Source organism: Chironomus tepperi, unplaced genomic scaffold, assembly GCF_022539635.2.
Source record: "Chironomus tepperi strain 1889 unplaced genomic scaffold, CSIRO-AGI_Ctep_v1 contig_67, whole genome shotgun sequence".
NCBI lineage: Eukaryota > Metazoa > Arthropoda > Insecta > Diptera > Chironomidae > Chironomus > Chironomus tepperi.
The window spans coordinates 1,195,284-1,215,836 of NW_027226189.1; the positions used below are offsets into that span (position 1 = coordinate 1,195,284).

The 20,553-nt window shown below is 32.5% G+C and overlaps 1 protein-coding gene across 1 annotated transcript in view; it reads left to right on the top strand.

The window, feature by feature from the left end:
- The first annotated feature begins 9,907 nt into the window (after positions 1 to 9,907).
- The window catches only part of LOC139100562 (tyrosine-protein kinase Dnt-like), a 77,704-nt gene continuing 67,058 nt past the window's right edge, over positions 9,908 to 20,553 (top strand). Inside the window, exon 1 of the mRNA XM_070653191.1 lies at positions 9,908 to 10,463. Within this exon, the coding sequence (XP_070509292.1) occupies positions 10,352 to 10,463 (112 nt within the window). The 5' untranslated portion in view covers positions 9,908 to 10,351. The remainder of the gene's footprint in view (positions 10,464 to 20,553) is intronic.

Sequence of the window (20,553 nt, forward strand, 5' to 3'; positions counted from 1 at the left end):
CAGGCATAAAAATAATATTTATTATCATCTCACTTTAATCGACTACAAAGTAAATCCGATTTTAATTTATTAAATTAGAAAATAAATTTTCCACCCTGAATCTCCATCCCTCGAGTGTGTGTGTATATCTTAAGGATTATTTCATGCTATGTAGCACATACTCATATTATGTGTTATATGATGATAGTCATTTCATAATTTACCCATTAATGCATTATCTCTTTAATCTCAAATCCATTATAATATGACATACCGCATTGGGTTCGCGTTAAACCGTAAACAATTCACAGCTTTTATGAATCCTATTTAAGACTCTTATGTGATCATATAATATAATATTAATACTATTCCCCATCCCTAATCATACACGACTATATAAAATAAGGAAAAAATAAAGAATTTATCCATTTTGCCTCTCAAATGCAGGCGCCTTCTCGTGCTGTGCTTTAATTCCCTATTTTTTTCCCCGCAGTTTTCCATCAAAACCGACATATTCACTACAGTAGACACATTCAGTACAGTGTAAGTACACCGAATGATGTTTGATGTTGGGAATATCATTAATATTATGAAGCATAAGAATACGAGTCTCATTGAAATGTAAATTTAAAGATTGTGTATGCACAATGCTCACATATACATGATATTTGTCGTTTGACGCCCTCAACATGATATGCAGTCAGTCAGCTATTTCTTTTCTTCCGCATTTTCACCCCGCATCATATGTGCTATTGAAACGTGCAGCAATACATCTTGAGAATTTGTAATATGAGGAATTTTTTATTTTATTTTACGATTTTTTTCATATCATGATACTTCGTTACCGTATCATAGATCGAAGGAGCAAGCAAGCAAATAAACAGGAAGAGAGAAATTTTCAAAGATTGGATAAATTGGTACCTTTGTTAGTAGGGAAGATGATATGCTTGTCTTAGATTGCCTTCTATTTCATCGATTATTTTTGCCTTGAGGGTGTCAAGTTCTTCTTAAACATTTTTAAACATGTTTTTCTCTGTACTAAGGCAACAAGAACAATAAACCCCTTTCTCATCTTCCTCATCATTCACTTGTTTACGATTCATATGACATTAGAAATTGTAGGGAGTTTGGGAGTTGTTTTGATAAGATTTTGTGGTTGGATATGACGCATTTTTATTGGAATTAATGATTTTGGTTATGGTCAGAATGCAGACTAGGGCGAGGATAGCATGCATATATTCATATTGAAGCCCAAGTGACTCAAATGAGACAGACTGTGTCAAGGCTCTCTATGACCTCCGTTTAGTGCCAATAACTCGATACTTAATCATCAACTTAATTCAAAACAGATGAAAAATGAACAAAAAATCAAAATTAAATGAAATTTTTCCACCAGATTCCCATCAAGATGAAAGGTCCCTCAGCTAATCCAGCTTTCTTCATATCAACTTACTGCTAAAAATATAAATTAAACAAAAGTGAAGTTGAGTGGAAGTTGATTGAAGTTTTCACATCAGTTCATACTGATTTATGTACTAAGTTCATAAACAGCACATTAATCATTTGATGTGCGACAACATTAGCACTTGATATGAGACATTTTGAAGGATTGGCAAAAGGGTGCAATCGATTTATTATGAAAATATGATGTTGACTTGCTAATATTGGAACTAGCTTTAATAAAAATCAACAATAATTTAGAAATTGACTGTCTAAAAATCAGTGACTTAATGTCAAATCCTTTAAACAATTCCCAAAAAATATTCAGTCAGACAAACTGTCAAGGAACCTTAAAAATCATTTTACAATCACTTCAGGAAGTAAAAGTTCGTTTAAAATTGTGTCTCCCCCAAAAAAGTATATATTTTTTACGAATTGTTTCATCCAATTTTATGTTGTACAAATATCATGCCTCCCCTCAATATAATTCTTACACAATGTTTATAAGGTTGATAAGGAACAAAATTGCGTTTTGCTTTTCTAGTGAAAGCAACTCCTTTTTCCTTTTCATTTTTAAATGCTGGTTTTTGGTGAAATTGGAAAAAGTACATGAAAGGGAAGCCGAATCAAAAAGCCGTCAAAGTATGAAAAATAAAGCGGGAAGTTGATTGTTTGATGAAATTTCAAAAGGTCGTTGCTTTCTTGTTTCTTCTGTCTTCTTTGATTTTCATTTTAAACTTTTGTTAAAGCTGCAGTTTTTGTGGATTAAATGCTACTGTTTGTAATTTTTCAGTGTGTCTTTGTGGGTGTTCTAATGCTAGTTCTACGGTGTGTTAGAGTGTTATTCAGCTAGTATTCCTGTGGCTGGTATCAAGGGAAGACAAGAGTCGCATTCTTAAATATGCTTGAGGTATATCCAAGAAAACGAGGTCCTGTTCTTTTGTATTATTGCAGTTGTGTTCATATTCTTGTCTACCTGGTTGCTTGTCTTTCTATAGACCTGAGGAGAATGCTTTAATATCATATTAAATGTTTAGTTCTGAGGACATATAATATCGGAATGTTTAAATTTATGGTTAGAGTCAAACGTCATCATAGAAGCAATTAAGCGTCTATTGAATTAGACATAAAGTTAGTCAATTAAAACCTATTTAATTATAAGGTGTAAGTGGATTCAAAGGCAAAGATGGCTATGAATAAGAAAACAGTAGCAAACTGTATTTCATCCCTCACGGTACCAAATGCGCTTAATTCCATCACATCCCAATCAACTTTCATCCATTTAAAAAAGAATAAAAAGAAAATATCGGGAGAAAGCAGAAAAATACGGAAATATAAAGAATGTTTGTGGATTGAAAGAAGGAAAAAAAAAATGTGAATGAATGATGAAGAAAATGCTTACGGCATATCCTGTCAAATGAAATAATTCCTCTATTCCTTTTGTGACTGTGACTTTTTTTATTTCCACATCTTCGTCTCGCTTTCTATTTCATCCACAAAAAGAAGTAGCATTATTTCAATGAGTTTAATTGCAACAAAGTGGAATGGAAACTTAAAAAAATGTCGAGTCAAACAGCATCATCGAGTGGATGGAGAATAAAAAGTTAATTGAAGTCAGATCTTGTGATCATAAAAGATTAAAGGAAACGTTTGAAATGTGAATCCTTTTGTTATGCATTGCATATGTACATGAATTCGTATGATTTATGAAGTGTTATGACATTTTTGCCATGCTGTATACTTTTGGATGATGATTTTTTTGTTTGTTGATGAAATGAAATGTATCTTTTTATCATATTTTGCGCTTTGAGTTGCGTTTGTGGATTGTTATGAGCTATAGAGATGAGAATTTTTGTGTGATCTGATTTTGTTAAGGCAGAGAAACTCTTTACTAGCTTCAAAGAGTCTGAAAATGCTACTTAGGTGCATGAAGAGTTCCATTTTCATTTTGATAAAGATATCCATGTGATTAAGCCTGTAAACCACTCCAACATGATCTCATGGTTATCATACCAAAGCTTCCCATTACAGACATCAAATGCTTAAACACAACGAGCTATTCATGACTACATAAAGCCTATAGAAGTGCACTGAGCACAAAACTTGTGTAAGTAAAGTAATTTGATGATGAATCGCTAATTAAGGCATACATTTTGCTACACATTGACAATCACAAAGAGATTCCTCTCATGTTAATTATTCGCTGCTTTTTACATATTCGTGGATATTTTCCATATTCAAATCATCCTGTATCTACAAAGGAAGTGCCATCAACCCATAACAAATAAAAATAAAAAATAATTCAAAAGGGAAAAACTATTTTATTGCTTTATATCCGATACAGAAATGACAATAGATGCTGTTAACTAAATTTTTTATACTGCAATAAAATCCTCTGTGGAATTTATAGGAAAATTTAATTTTCTTTGGTGAGTAACGAATGTCAAATGGATGAAATTTATGAATGTGAATTTAAATTTTTTTGTCAAGGGGATGAAATTATGTAAAAGGGGAGAAAAGTCAGCAGGCATGCAAGTCAGTTAAGAACTTTAAAAGTAGTTGAACATCAAACTACTTCTCGTTATTAGAAATGAAGGAATTAAAATCCTTTCGGAGCTCACAACATGAAAGTCGACACAATATTCAAATTTTCTTCTTTGTTCAGGCACAAAATTACGTCAACGAGAGGAAGTAAGAGATGAAAATCATAAAAACACATCTAAATTACAGCTTTAATTAAATTCTATATACGCATAATTTATTACAATTGGGGTTCATTGAACAATGAAGTGAAGTTAACACAGAATAAAAATTTAAATTACGTTCCTCACCTTCCATCTCATTCTGCCTACTTGTCGCACGTAAAAATATTCATTTAATGTTCATTCATTCAGTTTTGAGTGCTGTAATGTGTTTATTCTTTGAATGTATTCAAAAAAATTATTCAAAAATTATATTCTTGAAAAAGAATTGTGTAAGTGAGATAGAAAATTGTTATCAGGACACAAAAGGGAAGCTGATGGGTGTCAATTTGAGGACTATAAGTTGGGATAGTTGTGGGGTGTGAAGGAGATGAAGCGCATAGATTTTAATTGATGCTTGAGGCATTAATTGACTGAATTGTTGGTTGTATATCTAAATTGTGTCAAAATTTGACTTCAACTGATACTATTTGGTGGAAACAAAGACACGACATGCTGGTTAAGATGCTTTGTTGGGTTTTGAGCTTAATTTCCTCCAGTTTTAGTGGTTTACAGATTCTAAAATTGTTATAAAGCACAAAATATAGTAAAGTATCGAAAATTATTCAAAATTCAATCTAACCTGGACATAATATCCATGATTCCACAACAATTCATGCTAACTTCATTCCGAGCTTAAGGGACATTCCATTTCTAACAAAACTGTTCCATTGATGACGAGAGGGTGAATTGTTAGCAAATTACACAATATTGAGGGTGCCAAAAAATTGAATGACGTAATGGAACAATGAATAGGCCTTTAATGGATCTCTTGAGAATGAAATTTACGAGTCAAATGCAGAGAAGGATTTTTATCACTCACTGCTGTTGCTGTATTTACTCGTATGAAAATTGTTTCATGATGGGTTCTAAACAAGACAACATTATTATTTGAAGAAGCACAAAAATCCACTTTACAATTTGTTTACTTTCATTAATCGATATTTTCTGCTTCCATTCCCTATTCCATAATTATTCTTTCAGTTACACTTCACTTGCCTGTTTACTTCTTATTCTAATATTTGTCTGATATTACTTTTCATTAAATAGATAAAAGTGTGAGAGGAGCTGAGATTGAGGAATGAATGACAATAGAAAGGAAGCTAAGTGACATTAAGATGATGATGATGATGCGATTTTTATCATTCTGGAGATTTTTATTGAAGATTTTTTTATTTATTTCGTGTTAATGAAAGTCATTTGTCATTAATGAGTCAGGCACTTCACGTACAGGGTTTGGTGGAAATTGGATAAGAGTGAAATGAAATTTGATTTGGATATTTTAATTAATATTGAATGCAGGGATAAATGAATGGAATCGGGGTGTTAAAATTGGAAAACAGTAGGAGTTACTGCAGAAATAACAAGATCTTGACGTGTGTCTGGGTTAACAGCATGCGTAGAAATCTAAAATTAAGGGAATTTTGTGATATTTTTTGGCAAAATCAATGCAGTTTCGAAAAAATTATGTGTCAATTCCTCAATATAAAACCCTTATTATATCCACTCATTCTCAGCCTGAACAGTACCCCAAAAATCATACATCATCCTCAGCCCTGCATCTACATCACATAATCAAGTAAAAAATGATAAAAAATCGTAATTAAATTTTTCATTTTCATTGAATTGCCATCATATCTTTCAGTTTCTTCAATTTTAGCACTTACGGCTGCATAGCGGAAATGAGAAAAGCAATAAAACTTGATAATTCAGAAAGAAGCGAAGACGAAAATTTGTTTAAAAAGGAAACGCAATGTTCTGTAAATCATTTTTTTTTATTTGCTTAATTTTTTTCACTCCTCGTTCGCTTTCTCTTTTTTTGCTATCCTGAAGGGCATAAAAATTGAAGAGAAATGCTTGACAAGAGTCGAAGAAATTTAAATCAATTTTCTTTCCCTTTTTTTTCTTGATGTTCTTAAATTTTCTCTTTCATTTGCTGCTGTTCTGATAAAAAAATAAAAGAAAAAATAGATAGAAGTCGATGAATGAAATTATGTCGAGGAATCTGGGGGGTTATTGGATAAGGAGGAAGGGTGCTGGTTGGGGAGAATTGTTGCTAAAATGTAGGTTATTGACATTTTAGCCAGTGTTGCCAAATTGCTCCCTTTCAAATGGTACTTAGCTGCATCATGGTAGCTTTTGCGTTTGTCTAGGCATTACTGCTCCATATAGGCAAGCCTACAAGAAGCCAAACTAGTTTGCCTTTCTATAGAGAATGTCTATGATAGCTTCATGCATTTGAAGATGACAACCCTGCACTAAATCCATCTTAAATGCAAAATTTGTGACAAAATCTACCAAAAATCCTCCAATTCTACAACACCCGTCACTACCAGCTAACCCCATTTATATCTACACCAAGAATAATGCGAAAAAGATATAAAACGAAATTAAAAACTGTGAAAATCAGAAGTGAAAATTGCAAGACGAGAAAATTAGGTTACGATAGCAACTCGAGGCAGCAGCAAAAAAATTTTCAACACCTCATTTGACGAAAAATTATTATTTTTTCATATAATTTTGCCGAGGGGTGTTGCAGACGAGAAGGAAGGAATATTTTCATGCTGTATTTGTTTCAATAAAGTCATCAACAACACAGAAAAAATCTACTCCTGAAAAAAATATATTTTTCCGTCATCATCATTAAGCAATTGCTAGTTTAACCGTGAAACGAGCAGGAACAATTTTTTTTTTCAAAACATATCATTTTCTGCTGTTTCTACAAGTCGGAAATACTTTCGAGCAATGAGTAGAAAATGAAAATATGAGTGCAAACAATTCTTGTTGAACATTGAGAATGTGAGGCTGGCAAAAAAAAAAGGCAAGGAAACTTCCGACAACATTGTTTTCTTTTGAACTTTTTATTTGACTTTAATGACGGCAGTTCTAGTCTTTAAAAATACATACTTTAATTTTTATGGGGGTTTAATGAAGAAAGCTTGCGACATGTTGTCGATATAAACAGTTTAAATTGTTTTAATTGCCCTAAGAAATTCCTAAACAATTTAGAAACGTTTATGTGTATATATGGCATGTGCTTGATTGTTTTTCATCTTATGTAAGATTTAATTTTGTTGTTGTTACATGGAAGACTTTAAAGGACGTAGGAAATTTAATTTTACGAAAGAATTTTCACCCATTAAAATTTTATAGAGAGAAATTTTTTCATTTATGTTGCTTTTAATGATTATACAATGGATTGTTTGGATGAGGAATTTGTGTCAAAAATGTTCGATGCTTGAAAGAAGAATCTTAGGAATATTTTGGGATTAAAATGTGCAATGTGATGATTGGTAATTTATTTAAATCACCTTAAAGACTTAAATTTTGTTGAATTTTGCTGTGATGAGAAGGCCTTAGTATTCGAGTAAGGTTGTTGATATCATATGACAGGAAAGGATGACAGGAGTTCGCTGAATTCCACTTATTTTACGTTGTAGGCCTAAATGGCACAACTCGATAAATCGATCAAAAAACCTGCCCAAGACTGGCGTAACTAAGATTTGATTCGTCCCAAATCTGGCACCATTGTAATACCACGTCGGCTTTGTGCCGAATTAAGGATCGATTAACCGACTTGTGCTGTTTGGAAGAACCCTCTAGTCATTCGTAAATCGCAGCAAATGAACTAATTTCCTTGGTCGACGCAACATAATGGCTTGGTCATAGTTAAATCACTTTGTTTCTGATAAAACGTCCAAATGTCATGAATCTATCAAATCTGCTGCTTACGCTTATTCTCCCTCACAGTCAACAGTTAATAGTGAAGAAGCTAATCCAGATCCTGAAATTGGGATGCTTCACACAAATTAAATTAAGAATAATTCCTATTCCCAGCGTATAATTGAACCTATCCCAGCACAAGACATCCAGACCATAAACTCTCATTTTCACCCATAAAATCCATAAACTCTTAACACTCCCTTAACTAAAAATATCTCCAAAAATCTCACATATTGCGCATAAATAAAATCCAGATTTTTAGAATGAACAGTAAATCTCGTGATACTATAATTCCCCGTCTTAAGGCATTTTTATTGATTATTTTCGAACGGCAGATGAAATATAATTTTTTTTGGAAACATTCTCAAGACTTTAACTTTATTCCTTCACATTACAACTGGGATATGTCATTCAGCAAATCCTTACGATTGGAAAATTTCTTTACATCCTAAATGTAAATCAAATGTATGTTAATGCAACTAAATCCATAAATACATCCATTATTTGTGTCATCATCTCATCCTCCTTTTTCCTACATTTTATTTATATATATATGGAATTCAATGCCGAGAAACTGAGAAGGAGAGATAGAAAAATAAATAAGAAATGAATAAGAGACAAAGCAGACGACGAAGACATAAGAAGAAGAGAATAAAGTTTCAAAGAACGTGATGACGATTTTAAACATCCAAATGTCTGCACATGCACATTATAAAATTTAGGGGGAGTGGGAAATAGAAAGACTTAGAAAACTCAATGAAAATTCATCATGTGGAAGGATTATTATGTGATCGAGGAGTAGGAACTGTTGGGAATGTTTTTATGAGTGGTATGAATATATTGATGCTGAGTATCTGTTGGTATGGTTTAGAATGATTGGGAGTGATGTTGATGGGTTAAGTGTGTGACTTGGTACTGACAATTGTTAAAGGGCAGACAGCGGTAGAGTCATTTAAGACGTCAACTGATAGAGGCCATGGATTACAGCTGATCTGAACGGAATGTGAAAGTAAACAGGCAACTGTGTGCCTAGGAACTCTAGGAAATTCATTAATCAAGTATTTTGAGTCTACAGATCTATATGTGACTAGGTTCACGTCTAGTTGTTAGTATACCACCACAATATTAGTCGTTCTTGGAACCAGACCTCCAATTAGTCACATAATATAAATTTGGAGTCAAGTCAACGTTTCCAAATAAAATCCGAGTCTACTTCGAGCTCTGTTCAGACCAACTCGGTACTAAGAAGTTAATCCCCCTTAACAAACCATTTAAAATTCCAGCAGCATGACCAATCTTCAACTAACAGCTAGCTCTAAATTCAACTTCCACTCCCTTTAACAAACAATGTGTCACATAAAAAATCTCCTTCCTTGTTGAAAACAATTCATTATGAAAATTATTCAATATTCATACGAGAGGAATTAAGAAGAAAAAGTTTTGAGTGAGTATGTTAGGGACATACATAAAGATTGTTGAATAAATGAAATGTATGATGATCCACTTATGGCACATTACGACATGAAAATATTAATGGATTTTAGTACTCAATTATCACATTTTCAACAATATTTGCATATCTCAATGAAATCTCATTCTACAATACTAGAACCCATAAAAACATTCAACATAACGATGGTGGGCTGTGCGTGTGACTGAAAATAAATTTAACGCATTAGATGCGAATGGATAGGAAAGGGACATTTTCAATTAAGGTATAAACACAAGCATATACAGTCAGGATTAAATAATTAATTTTATGTATGCATAAATTTACTTGAAAATTGTAAAATAATGCTTAAATTTATGTGTGCGGGGGTTGAATTTATAATGTTACTGTAGATTGGGTGACACTGTCACTATAACGATTTATGATGATACCTTTGAACGAGAATCTCAGAACCATACATCATTGAATGCTCTGAAAAACATGAAACGCAAAATACATGGACTTGTGTAAACGACCGGAGCCAACTTCACGTTGCTTCTCTCCCATTTGTTTATGTTCGATCAAAGATAATGGAAGTGTAAATTATTTCTGTGAAAATTTACCTAATTTTCCGGGTTAATCAATAATATTATCAATGTAAATTGATGTTAATTCAATCATCAATAGTGAAAATATTCATCGACTAAATTTAATGTAATTAAAAGTTCATTAACAGTGCGAGAGTTCAATTAATCTATTTAAAAAGAAAAAAAAAAATAAGAAGTTGCTCGAATGGAAACGGAAGAAGAAATTTTTTTCTTATGAGAACTGAAAAGTGATCGATCAAAAAAAAAAAAGTTCTTATCAGTTTTTAAGGCAAGAAAAAAATTTATTATAGATAAAATATGATATATCGGTTGTGCTTCGAAGCCAATAGATAAGACGACATAAACAGTGTCTCATTTTTCATAAAGGAAATAAGAAGTTTGAGAATTTTGGTTACAATAAGCAAATAACATAAAAAATATAATAATAAACAATGTCGCATTTATTTAACGCCGCTATCATATTCGGATTATATTTATTTGTCTCGACAACACAAGCCACTTACAACTTGTATCTGAATGAATATGAAACCATGAGATTGCTAGGTGAGTTAATTGTAATTAAATTTTATGACGGAAACATGAGACAGTCAGTAAAAAGCCACAAACAATATTATTTCTCTCTCTCTCTCTTTTACCTTAACTGGATTTTGTTTATGCCTTTTTTTAAAAACTTTATGTATATTGTACAGCAGATAGGAAGACAGTGAAACACAACAAGTTAATTAAATATTCATGAAATATTGCGTTATCGTTGGGCTGTAACATGAACCTCGTTATCTTTTTAAGCATTTATGTTGAATAAGCCTTAACAATTTCCTTAACACTTATTGCTTACTGCTTCTTTTTTGATAATGAATTTTAGTCGTGTTTGTATATTCTGATGGTGAATGTCAGGTTTTGTTGAACATGAACTTGGTGTTTTTCGGGTGGATTATGCAGATTGTTGTGGTTGGGATTAGTCGTCAAATCTGATGGTGGTTTTGCGAGCGATGTCACTTTTAGATGATATGATGCGGTTGGATTTAAATTTGAATTTTGAGATTACAGTGATGAGTATTGTCGGGGATTTATGATATTCTCAAAATTTGAGCAAATGATTTACAGATTTTTGCTGCATCTGATCCAAATGAAGATCTCAACGGTAGTCTCTGGTTGGCAATAATCCAACCAGAAATTAGACCTCAATAATTCTCAACAAAATCTTTATGCACCATACCCAAAAAATTAATATTCCCAAGCAAGTACACAAAGATATATCCGATTATGTCATGTGTCAAGATGAGTAACCAAAATAGAATCTCTCAATATCTCTTGTTTTTGGAAACAATGCCAAACTGAGGAAAGGAAGAAGAAGTAAAAAGGAAATTTTAAAACTTTTTGTTTAACTTCTTCCTAATGAAATTCGCATTATCATTCGTAGCACCCAACAAAATTCGACTAACGAGCGACCCATTCAACCCAGGCATTGTTTACTCAATAAGAAAACTTTTTTCTCGTACTCGTACGTTTCCAATCAGGAAGGAAGCTTCAAGGACTTAAAGAGAAGTAAAAGACATTCAATCAAGGAGAAGTAAAGTCAGTCAGTTAGCTGCTGTGTGAAAAATAAGTTGGAAATAAAGTAATTTAAGTTTTTAATAAACTCATCTTGCTTCTTCTTGCTGTTTCTTAATTCTTTGAATGCAGATCCTTCCTAAATCGTTTTATAACCAAACAGAGAAAACAAACAATTGAGCCTTTTTTTGGCTTTTTATTTCTTAAGGCCATAATATTTATGCTTGAGCATATTAAAGAGAATTGTTGTTGATATTTAAGGATTCAAAAGATGTTCCAGAACGAATCATAAATCAATGTCATTGAATCTTTTTTTATGTTGGTTCATTCTTTCCTTTTCCTTCTTATTCTTCGTCTATTTCTCTTCCAAAAATATACACAGTCTATTCGCTTACCTGCCTCAATGACAGATTAGGGATTTTATATTTTTCTTAATGTCCACGAATGCTTAGAATTTTTAATGGATTTTGAAAAAGAGTAGCAAAAAAAATGGAAAGTCATAAACATTACACAAACACACGTGAATTAACTCACAAGAAATGATGGCAAGTTATGAAGTTTTGGAGTATATTGCTTGAAGACGCATTTTTCTGGTATTTGCTTATGGATAACCCGTATAATGACTGACTTATTGGCAGATGTCTTCCAAAGCTGCATATTATAGAAAATCTTATTTTTCGTCAATAGAATGTAACAAAAACAGCCATTACGACGCTTCATTGTGTCGTTCAGGTTACTTCGATGCTATTTTGATGATTCTTCCTTTTGGCTATGCTGTGATAAATTAGTAAATAGATAAACTATTTAGACTAAAGGACAAACTCATAAATAGACAGAAGGACGAGCACACTTACAAAAGGACATACAGACAAAACATGACACCAATAACTCAATCCCATTCCAAAATCTGCACAAAATAAACTTCTTTAAATTTCACAGTACGAAAAAAAAAATCTTTTATAGGTCAGAACACAGCACAACAGAAAAGGTAATTTAATGGACACTCACAAATGTCTCGACAGAGATTGTTCATTGAATAAAAATCAATTCATTGCGTGTATAAAAGAGTAATTGTGTAATGGCAGGAAGAATTTAGGGATCTAATACATAATTTATTAATTAAAGTGAGAATATAGTTCGACAGTCAGAGAATGAATTGCTTCCGGTTTTTGTGCTGCAATTGAAATAATTTCTTATATTATATGAAGTAGATTTGGAGTAAATGTGCTGTGTGGCAGAGATGGTGGAAGATTTTTATCGAGATTTTCTCAGTTGGATAAAGATTGTGTTTATGTTAGAGTAAAAAAGAACTGCAGTGCTCTTGCTGATTGAGCAGATTGTGTGTTTTTTTGGAAATACATGTGTAGATACTTGTGTAGTCTTTAGTGTAAAATCTGTTTCATTCAGTCTGGATTTTCATGAATTGAGAATCTTTTTTATTTTGTCTATTATGCTGTGCAGCTATGTAGAATGAATGTTTCAAGACTGCTTGCTTACTAGATGTTTGAATTTTGAACAGCGCTTGGATAAAAACAGCTTTTGTACGGGTGTACTTGATGCCATATTGCTTCGTGGGGATAGCACACTGAGTAGAGCACAGTCGTGTTGACAATTAAACGTCAAAATGCCATCAAGATGCCCTGACTGCTGTGTATTGTCAATTTTGTTGCCTAAAATAACATAAGCCACAGTTGGCCGCTTGGATAGATTGTTGAATCCCAAACAGCCAGCCTCACAATGTCAATGTCCACAATATTCTCAATATTCCCCATAAATCAGGTTCTCACAACCCTTCTCACATTCATTCACGCTTCCTACATCTACAAAAAAAGTGTTAATATCTTAGTCATTCCACACATCTGTGAAGTCATGTCTAGCACTTGATAGACGGGATTATCTATTCAAGTTGTTCCTTTTTGTACAGAATTTTGTAAGTCAAACTTGTTGTCTGTCTATCAGGGATTATCTAATGTGTTACAAAATTCTCATAAAATCCTTTGAATGACATGTAAATAAAAATTATTCTATTTTAAACAACCTGCTACATATTCCCTGACACAAATAAAAAACAGTATCTCCATAAATATTCTAACAAATGAAATCAATACTCCCCTCATGGCACCATACTCATCATCATAGTTACACAATTTTCATATATGCATGTTTCAAAAAATATGTAATTTAATATGCATGATCTAATTCCAACTCTGAAGTCATCCACATATATTTTTGTCGAAACACAAACAAATTTTCCCAAATAAATGTTTAATGTAAACATTACAGTAATCACTTTCTCAAGATGATACTTCCCTCGTGGACAATTAATATCAGTTTCATTCATGCTTACTCATTTATATATATTTTTCAACTTGATTGTTTATGGCTGCAAACAGACAGACGAAAAGGAATTTACTCTAATGCGGAATGTACTGAATAGAATAATATGAGTCTAGAATGAGTAGGAGCTGGAGAGACTGAATATGACTATGTAGAATGAGAAGTATGGGAGTTGTTTGGATGTGACGTCCATGGTTTAAGGGACAGGCTGTTTAGTAGCTTCAAATGCATTCTAATGATGGACAGTAAGGTGAATGAATCACAATGTTACTTGACGTCATTTATGGACGACCCCGAAAAAATAGAAATAATATTTTCATATTATAAGAAAATAACACAAATAAATAGAGCTGGAAATTCTTTTCATCCGTTGAATGACGGAAAATATATAAGAACTGTTTTTGTTGATGCTTGAAATTGTGTGGAACGAATGATGATGTCTTTTTCAATTATCCGTCATTTCAGTTTCAATTTTTAACCCTCTTGAGAAATAGCTTTTCATTCACTTTAGTCGAGAGCGTTGATGAAGAAATAAGAAAATAACACACAGAATGAGTAAGAGAAGAATGAAAATAAGAATGAAGTAAAGCTGGTTTATGGCACTACTTGAAAGACATTTTAATAGATGCCATAATCGGTTTTGTGTCAGTGATTCAAATGAAAAAAAATTATTGTGAGAAAATTTTCTGTTTCCAACTTGCATGCTCTTGAGTGCGAGGGCATGATATGGAAATAATTTTTAATATTTTTATACTTTTGTGTCCATTAAAATATTAATTAAAGAACATAAGTGCCGAAACAAATATCTCTATTAAATAACGCTTCATTTTACTCCCTTTTGTTGATGCATATTTATGAGAAAATTCTTTGATGCTCGCTTTTTGACAAGCTGTCTGTCTATTGCTTAGTTATGATGAATATTTTGATTTCTATTATAGAATGACATCAATCAGTCATTAAATTGTCGTGAGTGAGGGCGATGAGTGTTGATATTATGTTATGTGACATGCAAAATTTGCTTCTGAAATTTAATGGATGATCTTGTTGGCATGCTGGTCATCTGTTGGAGTTTTTGTACAATTTTTGACCATTTTGTCTGTATGACTGCCTTTTAGCTTGCTGAAATTCATATCTATGGATGATTTCTTTAGGAATATAACAAGTTTTTGCAAGGTACACCTTATGGTATCCAAAAAAGCATACATTAGCTTAAGATTAGTAAAGAAAGGCCCGATTTATAAATTTTGCGAAGTTTCGGGATTAGCCTAATCTTGGACAAACCTTTTAAATTAGTTAAATCTATAGAAACAGGAACTAAATAGTATTTCCGACAAATGGATCAACAACAGCCACCATGGTTGATTATGACACTTTTAATACAATTCGACGTATTGCCGTTAACATTGAGAACCCTAAGTCTAAGTTCTAATACTCAATAGTTGCTCATGATGAACAAAGAGCATCAATTTAGGTGCTCCTCCCTAAGTCATTCCCACAAATATGCAAAAATCTAACTTTACCCAACAAATTCCACATTAAGTTATTCAAGAATCATCCAAGCATATCTTTATCTCAGCCTTATTTTGATTACATCTTCATTATTCCCACAAACTGATACAATTCTTGAATAAATCGATAACACGATTATCTCATAAGATCTAATAGAAAATCGATCATCACTGTAATCACCTCAAGCTTCATTTCTGATTACTATAACTGTTCTAGTTCATGAGTAAGCCGAAAAAAATCGTAAACTACAATCGCCTCAAGCCACATATTTAATAACTCATAAATATCTTATCGAACAGCATTTCCATTTCAGGGCATGTTGCGATTTTATAGTATTGGCATTAAATATATCGAGGATGTCTAAATTATTTCCTACACAATCGATAAATGATCATAAAATGCGCTCAAAATCATTGAATAATTTGTGTGCCTTTTTTTGAAAAATTATTTTGTTGCCATAGACTCAAAATGCATTGAGAATGAAGTGGAAATGAGTCGAGAATCAGAGGGACATAAAGATAGGCAATTTTTTGCTTGAAAAATATATAAATTCTCTACAGTATTTTATATTATAATGCATAATGTTGTGTGAAATATTCATGAAGAGAGTGTGGAACAAGCATTTAATGGAAATCATAAATATTTCAATATGAACATTAGGAAAACATGAGCATTCGTTTCCCCGGGCCTTCTTCTAATGTGAATTTTATTGCTCCAATGAATTTATATGCTGTGAAATGCAATGATGCTGCCGTTCGTTTTCATATTAATTCTCATTTACATTTGCCTAATCGGAATTTTTTTGCTCTCTTTTTATTTTAATACTCAGTGAATATGTCTGGTCCTGCTTACTAGTGTTGCTGTTATAAAAGAATTTGTTCACAAATCGGATCATAATCTGTTCTTTAGAATCCAGGGTAATAAAATTCGTTTCTTCATTTTTGGAAGGTCATATACAAATGGACGCAGAGCTGAGACAGCTTGAATATTGTATAACAATAATAAATGTAAGGCAGTAAAAAAAAGAGAATCAGTTCTTTCAGTTGATTTTTTTTAACTACCTATAAATCACTGACTTGATTTTATTGCCTTCTTCTTCTTTTTCTTGTGTATATTTTCTTTATTATCTGAATTGCCAGATGCTGATGAGACATATATACATATATAGCATCATATAATGACGATCATCCATATGAAAATAATAAAAGAGAATGTTTAAACTTTACAAAAAATTCATAAAAATCATCTAAAGGACTTGGATGGAGTTGGATTGAAATTTTTGGGAAAGGGATTTAAATTGCTTTTTAATGGATATGAATTTTAAATGGTAAATGAAGCGGAGAGGCAGCATTGAGCTGACTTGGTACTACTCCATCCCTGAAATCACTTTTCTACAGCTTGATACCATCCCGGTTAAATGGGATTTTAACCCAAAAACTGGGTGATTGCTGTTTAAATCTATTCATGGTCTCCTTCAGATTGTCGCCTGAAACTGACCCTATCGCTGGGTCCCACCTGCCAATTTCCAATCCCAAATACAATACTGCTTCTGTCAACAGCTTCCTCTCCTATCTACTACAACCATCCAAAATTTATCATCCAACAGAAATCTCATGCCAACTTCCAACAAATCACATACAAAAGATAGTTTATGACGAATTTCCCGAAACTTGTTTGTTTTATCAAGTGTTGTGCAGTATGCATGCATAGATTTACCATAAGACAGAATCACACGTCGATGTGAGACTTTCCTTGCTGTTAATTTCAAAATTTCTCAATTCTCTTCAGCTTCTCATTCGCATTAATTCCACACATATTCTGTTTAATGAAACATGAATCGCGTTAAAAAGCCAATAAAATGAGAGGATTAAAAAATAATATTTATAAACAGACAGACACAAAAAAAAGATAGAGCAAGAGACGATGATAAATAAGAAGATGAAAATGCGAGATTCAGGTAGCTGCAAAGTGATTATCATATAGTTTATTTCATATCTTATTTGTTTTACGACGTCAACAGATGAGTTGATTTGAGGTTTTTATTTTAGTGAATGGAATGAAGCAGCACAAGGAAGAAGAAAATTATAAATCGATACGACAAAGTTGCGGTCAGCAATCTTGTATGAATTTCTTGTTTGTAAAGAACTTGAGTATTAAAAAAAAAATGAAAAATTGATAGCACCTCATGCACTTGTGTTGTTTGCACACCTCTCCACTCCATTCACCATCTATACTATCTCCTCAAACACGCTCTGTTAATTTCAACATGCAAATCGGCTTTGAGCTCATGCTGATGCATTCAAATATTTGCAATATATGCAGATAACATAAAAGAGGTGTTTAATTCACATCTCTCCAAGCACTTCTTTTTTTTATTTTTCATTATTTCAAGTACCTATGCAAAGTGCTTTTGTATACATCCACATGTATATGCACAAACGTATGTACAATGTAAAAATAAAAAAAAAGTGTTATGTGTAGATAAAAAAAAATTGAAAATTGAAAAGTGTGCTGTAGAGAAAATAGGAATGAAAAAAGAAAGAATAGATTTGCAAACAAGTTGAGAATGGTTGTAAATAAATAAGAAAGTCTGAAATCCCTAATGAGTCGAACGATGAGAAATGCAGCGATTTTTTGATTATTCTGCAATGCGGCGTGATGTAGTATGCATGATGTATGGTGTTGGTTATTGATATGGAGGCTGATGTTGTGAATATTGAATTGGCTAGGCGTTGATCATTTATAATTGAAGATGGCTTGCGCTTAAAAAGTTGAGAAATGATTTAATAGCCAAAGCGTATCCTATAATACTATAAAAGACCATTATGGTACCTAAAACCGGTCTCTTTGCCTGCTAGAGATGGAAGCATCTGGAATATGTGACCAGCAGAGCTCACTTCGCACTAAAATTGCTTTGTTCCTTCATCAGCAGGAACTTGCATGTAGACGATCAAATAAAACTTCTCATTTATGCAATCAAGAATACAATGCCTGAGGCTTGTAGCTTCATATTCGAGTGCATCTCATCGTATCATTATAGTGTGTCTTATTGCATGCTGTTGATTAACCCTTTGCTACACTTCTTGGCTTTGCTTCATTCATGTATTTTCATGAGTTATAAAGCTGTAACAGCAAAAAGCACTAAAATCCAAATGGTTATTCCTTACCCGAGCAGTACATTCTGGTCTTCAGGATAGTGTCAATTAGTCACTTTATTGACGAATAGACTTGAGGGTTTCTTAAAATGAAATTTGCCGCACCGAAATATTCGAATTAGGAACTGATTTGTAATTGGCTGGATTAATTCAACAATACTTACTAATACAACACTGCTACATCAAAATCATAAGCCTCAAAATTCAATTCATATCCCAATAACAACTACCAAGACAGCCATCCAAACCATAAACATCCAACAATCTCATTCATCATCAAAACCGCCTCAAAAATTGTCTCTATATTTAAACTAAAATTGACTCGTGTTGAGAGATGTAAAATAAGTGACATACTATTGGTAAGGCGGAGATAATCAATTTTCGAGTGCCATTTATTTGCCTTTTTAGAAGCTTTTTTGCTAGTTTTATCATCTAGCATACAGCTATGTGCTTTGCCTTTTTTTTATGCTTCACAACCCATCACTTTGGCGCCTCGGATGCTATGTATGTATATACTCTCCTCAATTCTTCTCTATTTTTATTTCATATGAATTGTGCTGCAACTTGATGTACGGAAATTACATTCAATTTAACTTAAATGTACATAGACAAAAAAAGGCAAAAGGAAAAGAAAAATATACACAGAAAATGTTGATGCTATACACTTTTTATTTAACATCCATTCAGTCTTTTGTGTACATCTTCCTTCTCATCTTCAACTACTGTCAATATGTCATTTGATGATGATGATGATGATGATGATGATGCTGAATGAATATTGTACAATATTGAAATGGAGTTGCAGAAATTTCATTAAATATTGTGATATGATCGATTGATATGAATGAAATACAATAAATATATATAAAAAAACGAGAGAATGGAGAAGTATGATGAGTAACGACGGAGAGGAGATGGAGGAGATAGAGGAAATTCTTTTTTATTGTGTTACGCGAAAATGCTTTTTAGTTGCGCAAAAATGCATTTTAATTAAATGCAATTTAAAATGTTGAGTGGAAGCGTGGTAAAAGTATTATTATATTTCTTTTTAGCGTGTGTTCGGAATATATTTTTGGAGTGGATGTGGTGTGAAGTTTATCGGATTGTCTGGGAGAGAGTGGGGTACTTATCTCCTTACTTTCTTAGTTTGGGTGCTTACCTGAGTGACATGTTGTAGGAAAATACATTTTTCGTTGTCAATATGAGTCATAATGATGCAATTTGAGCAGTTCCAAGTAATTTTGAAGTTTTGGCATCAGCATGTCAACTTAGTAGAGCCTAAACTGCTGTGGTGCACCACCTGAGTACCTCACATGAGTAGTATTAGAAGATAGTTCTATATTCTAATGAAAATCGAGTTATAAGAGTTTCTGGTGTCAAATTTGAAGTAGTTCTGGCCTTGAATGCTACACCTTTAAGCCCTAAACGACTTTTACAGTAACAGTCAGGAACAGAATTTGTCTTATAAAAAAATTAATCCTAAAGATCAGAAATTTAAATAAATTTCCCAATTAAAAATCATTTGCTGACATCCAAAATTTGCCAATTTCTAATATATATATCAACAATCTTTTCCAAAAAGCTGATATCTATCACAACTGCGCTTCATAACCCCCGAAAAATCTATGAGATTCCCAATCACTTCAATACATTTTTTTATTCCACTCTCTGTGTCTGTTGCATAGCATCAAAGGAGAGTGCTATGGTAGATAGGAACAAAAAAAATATATAATACATAAAATTTTCATGCAAATGGAATAATAATTAGATTTTTCATGAATAAATTTTCGAATGACGAGCGAAATGCATGAAAAAAAAAATTTATTCCTGTTGAAAATTGCATCAAAAAAATAAAAAAATGGGAAAGAGAAATGGAGAATGCATTTTATATTATTAATATTGCAGCAATGTTTTCACTATGATAATGAAAAAGACGATAAAAGTTATGCACTTAATATCTCTTCCCTTTCGTTTCACGATGACATGCCATTTCTTTAATAATTGTGTGCTTTTTTAAGAGGATGAAGAAATGAAAAAAATAAAGAAGGAAGTGCAGTGTACACTGTTTGTCTTAATGATTT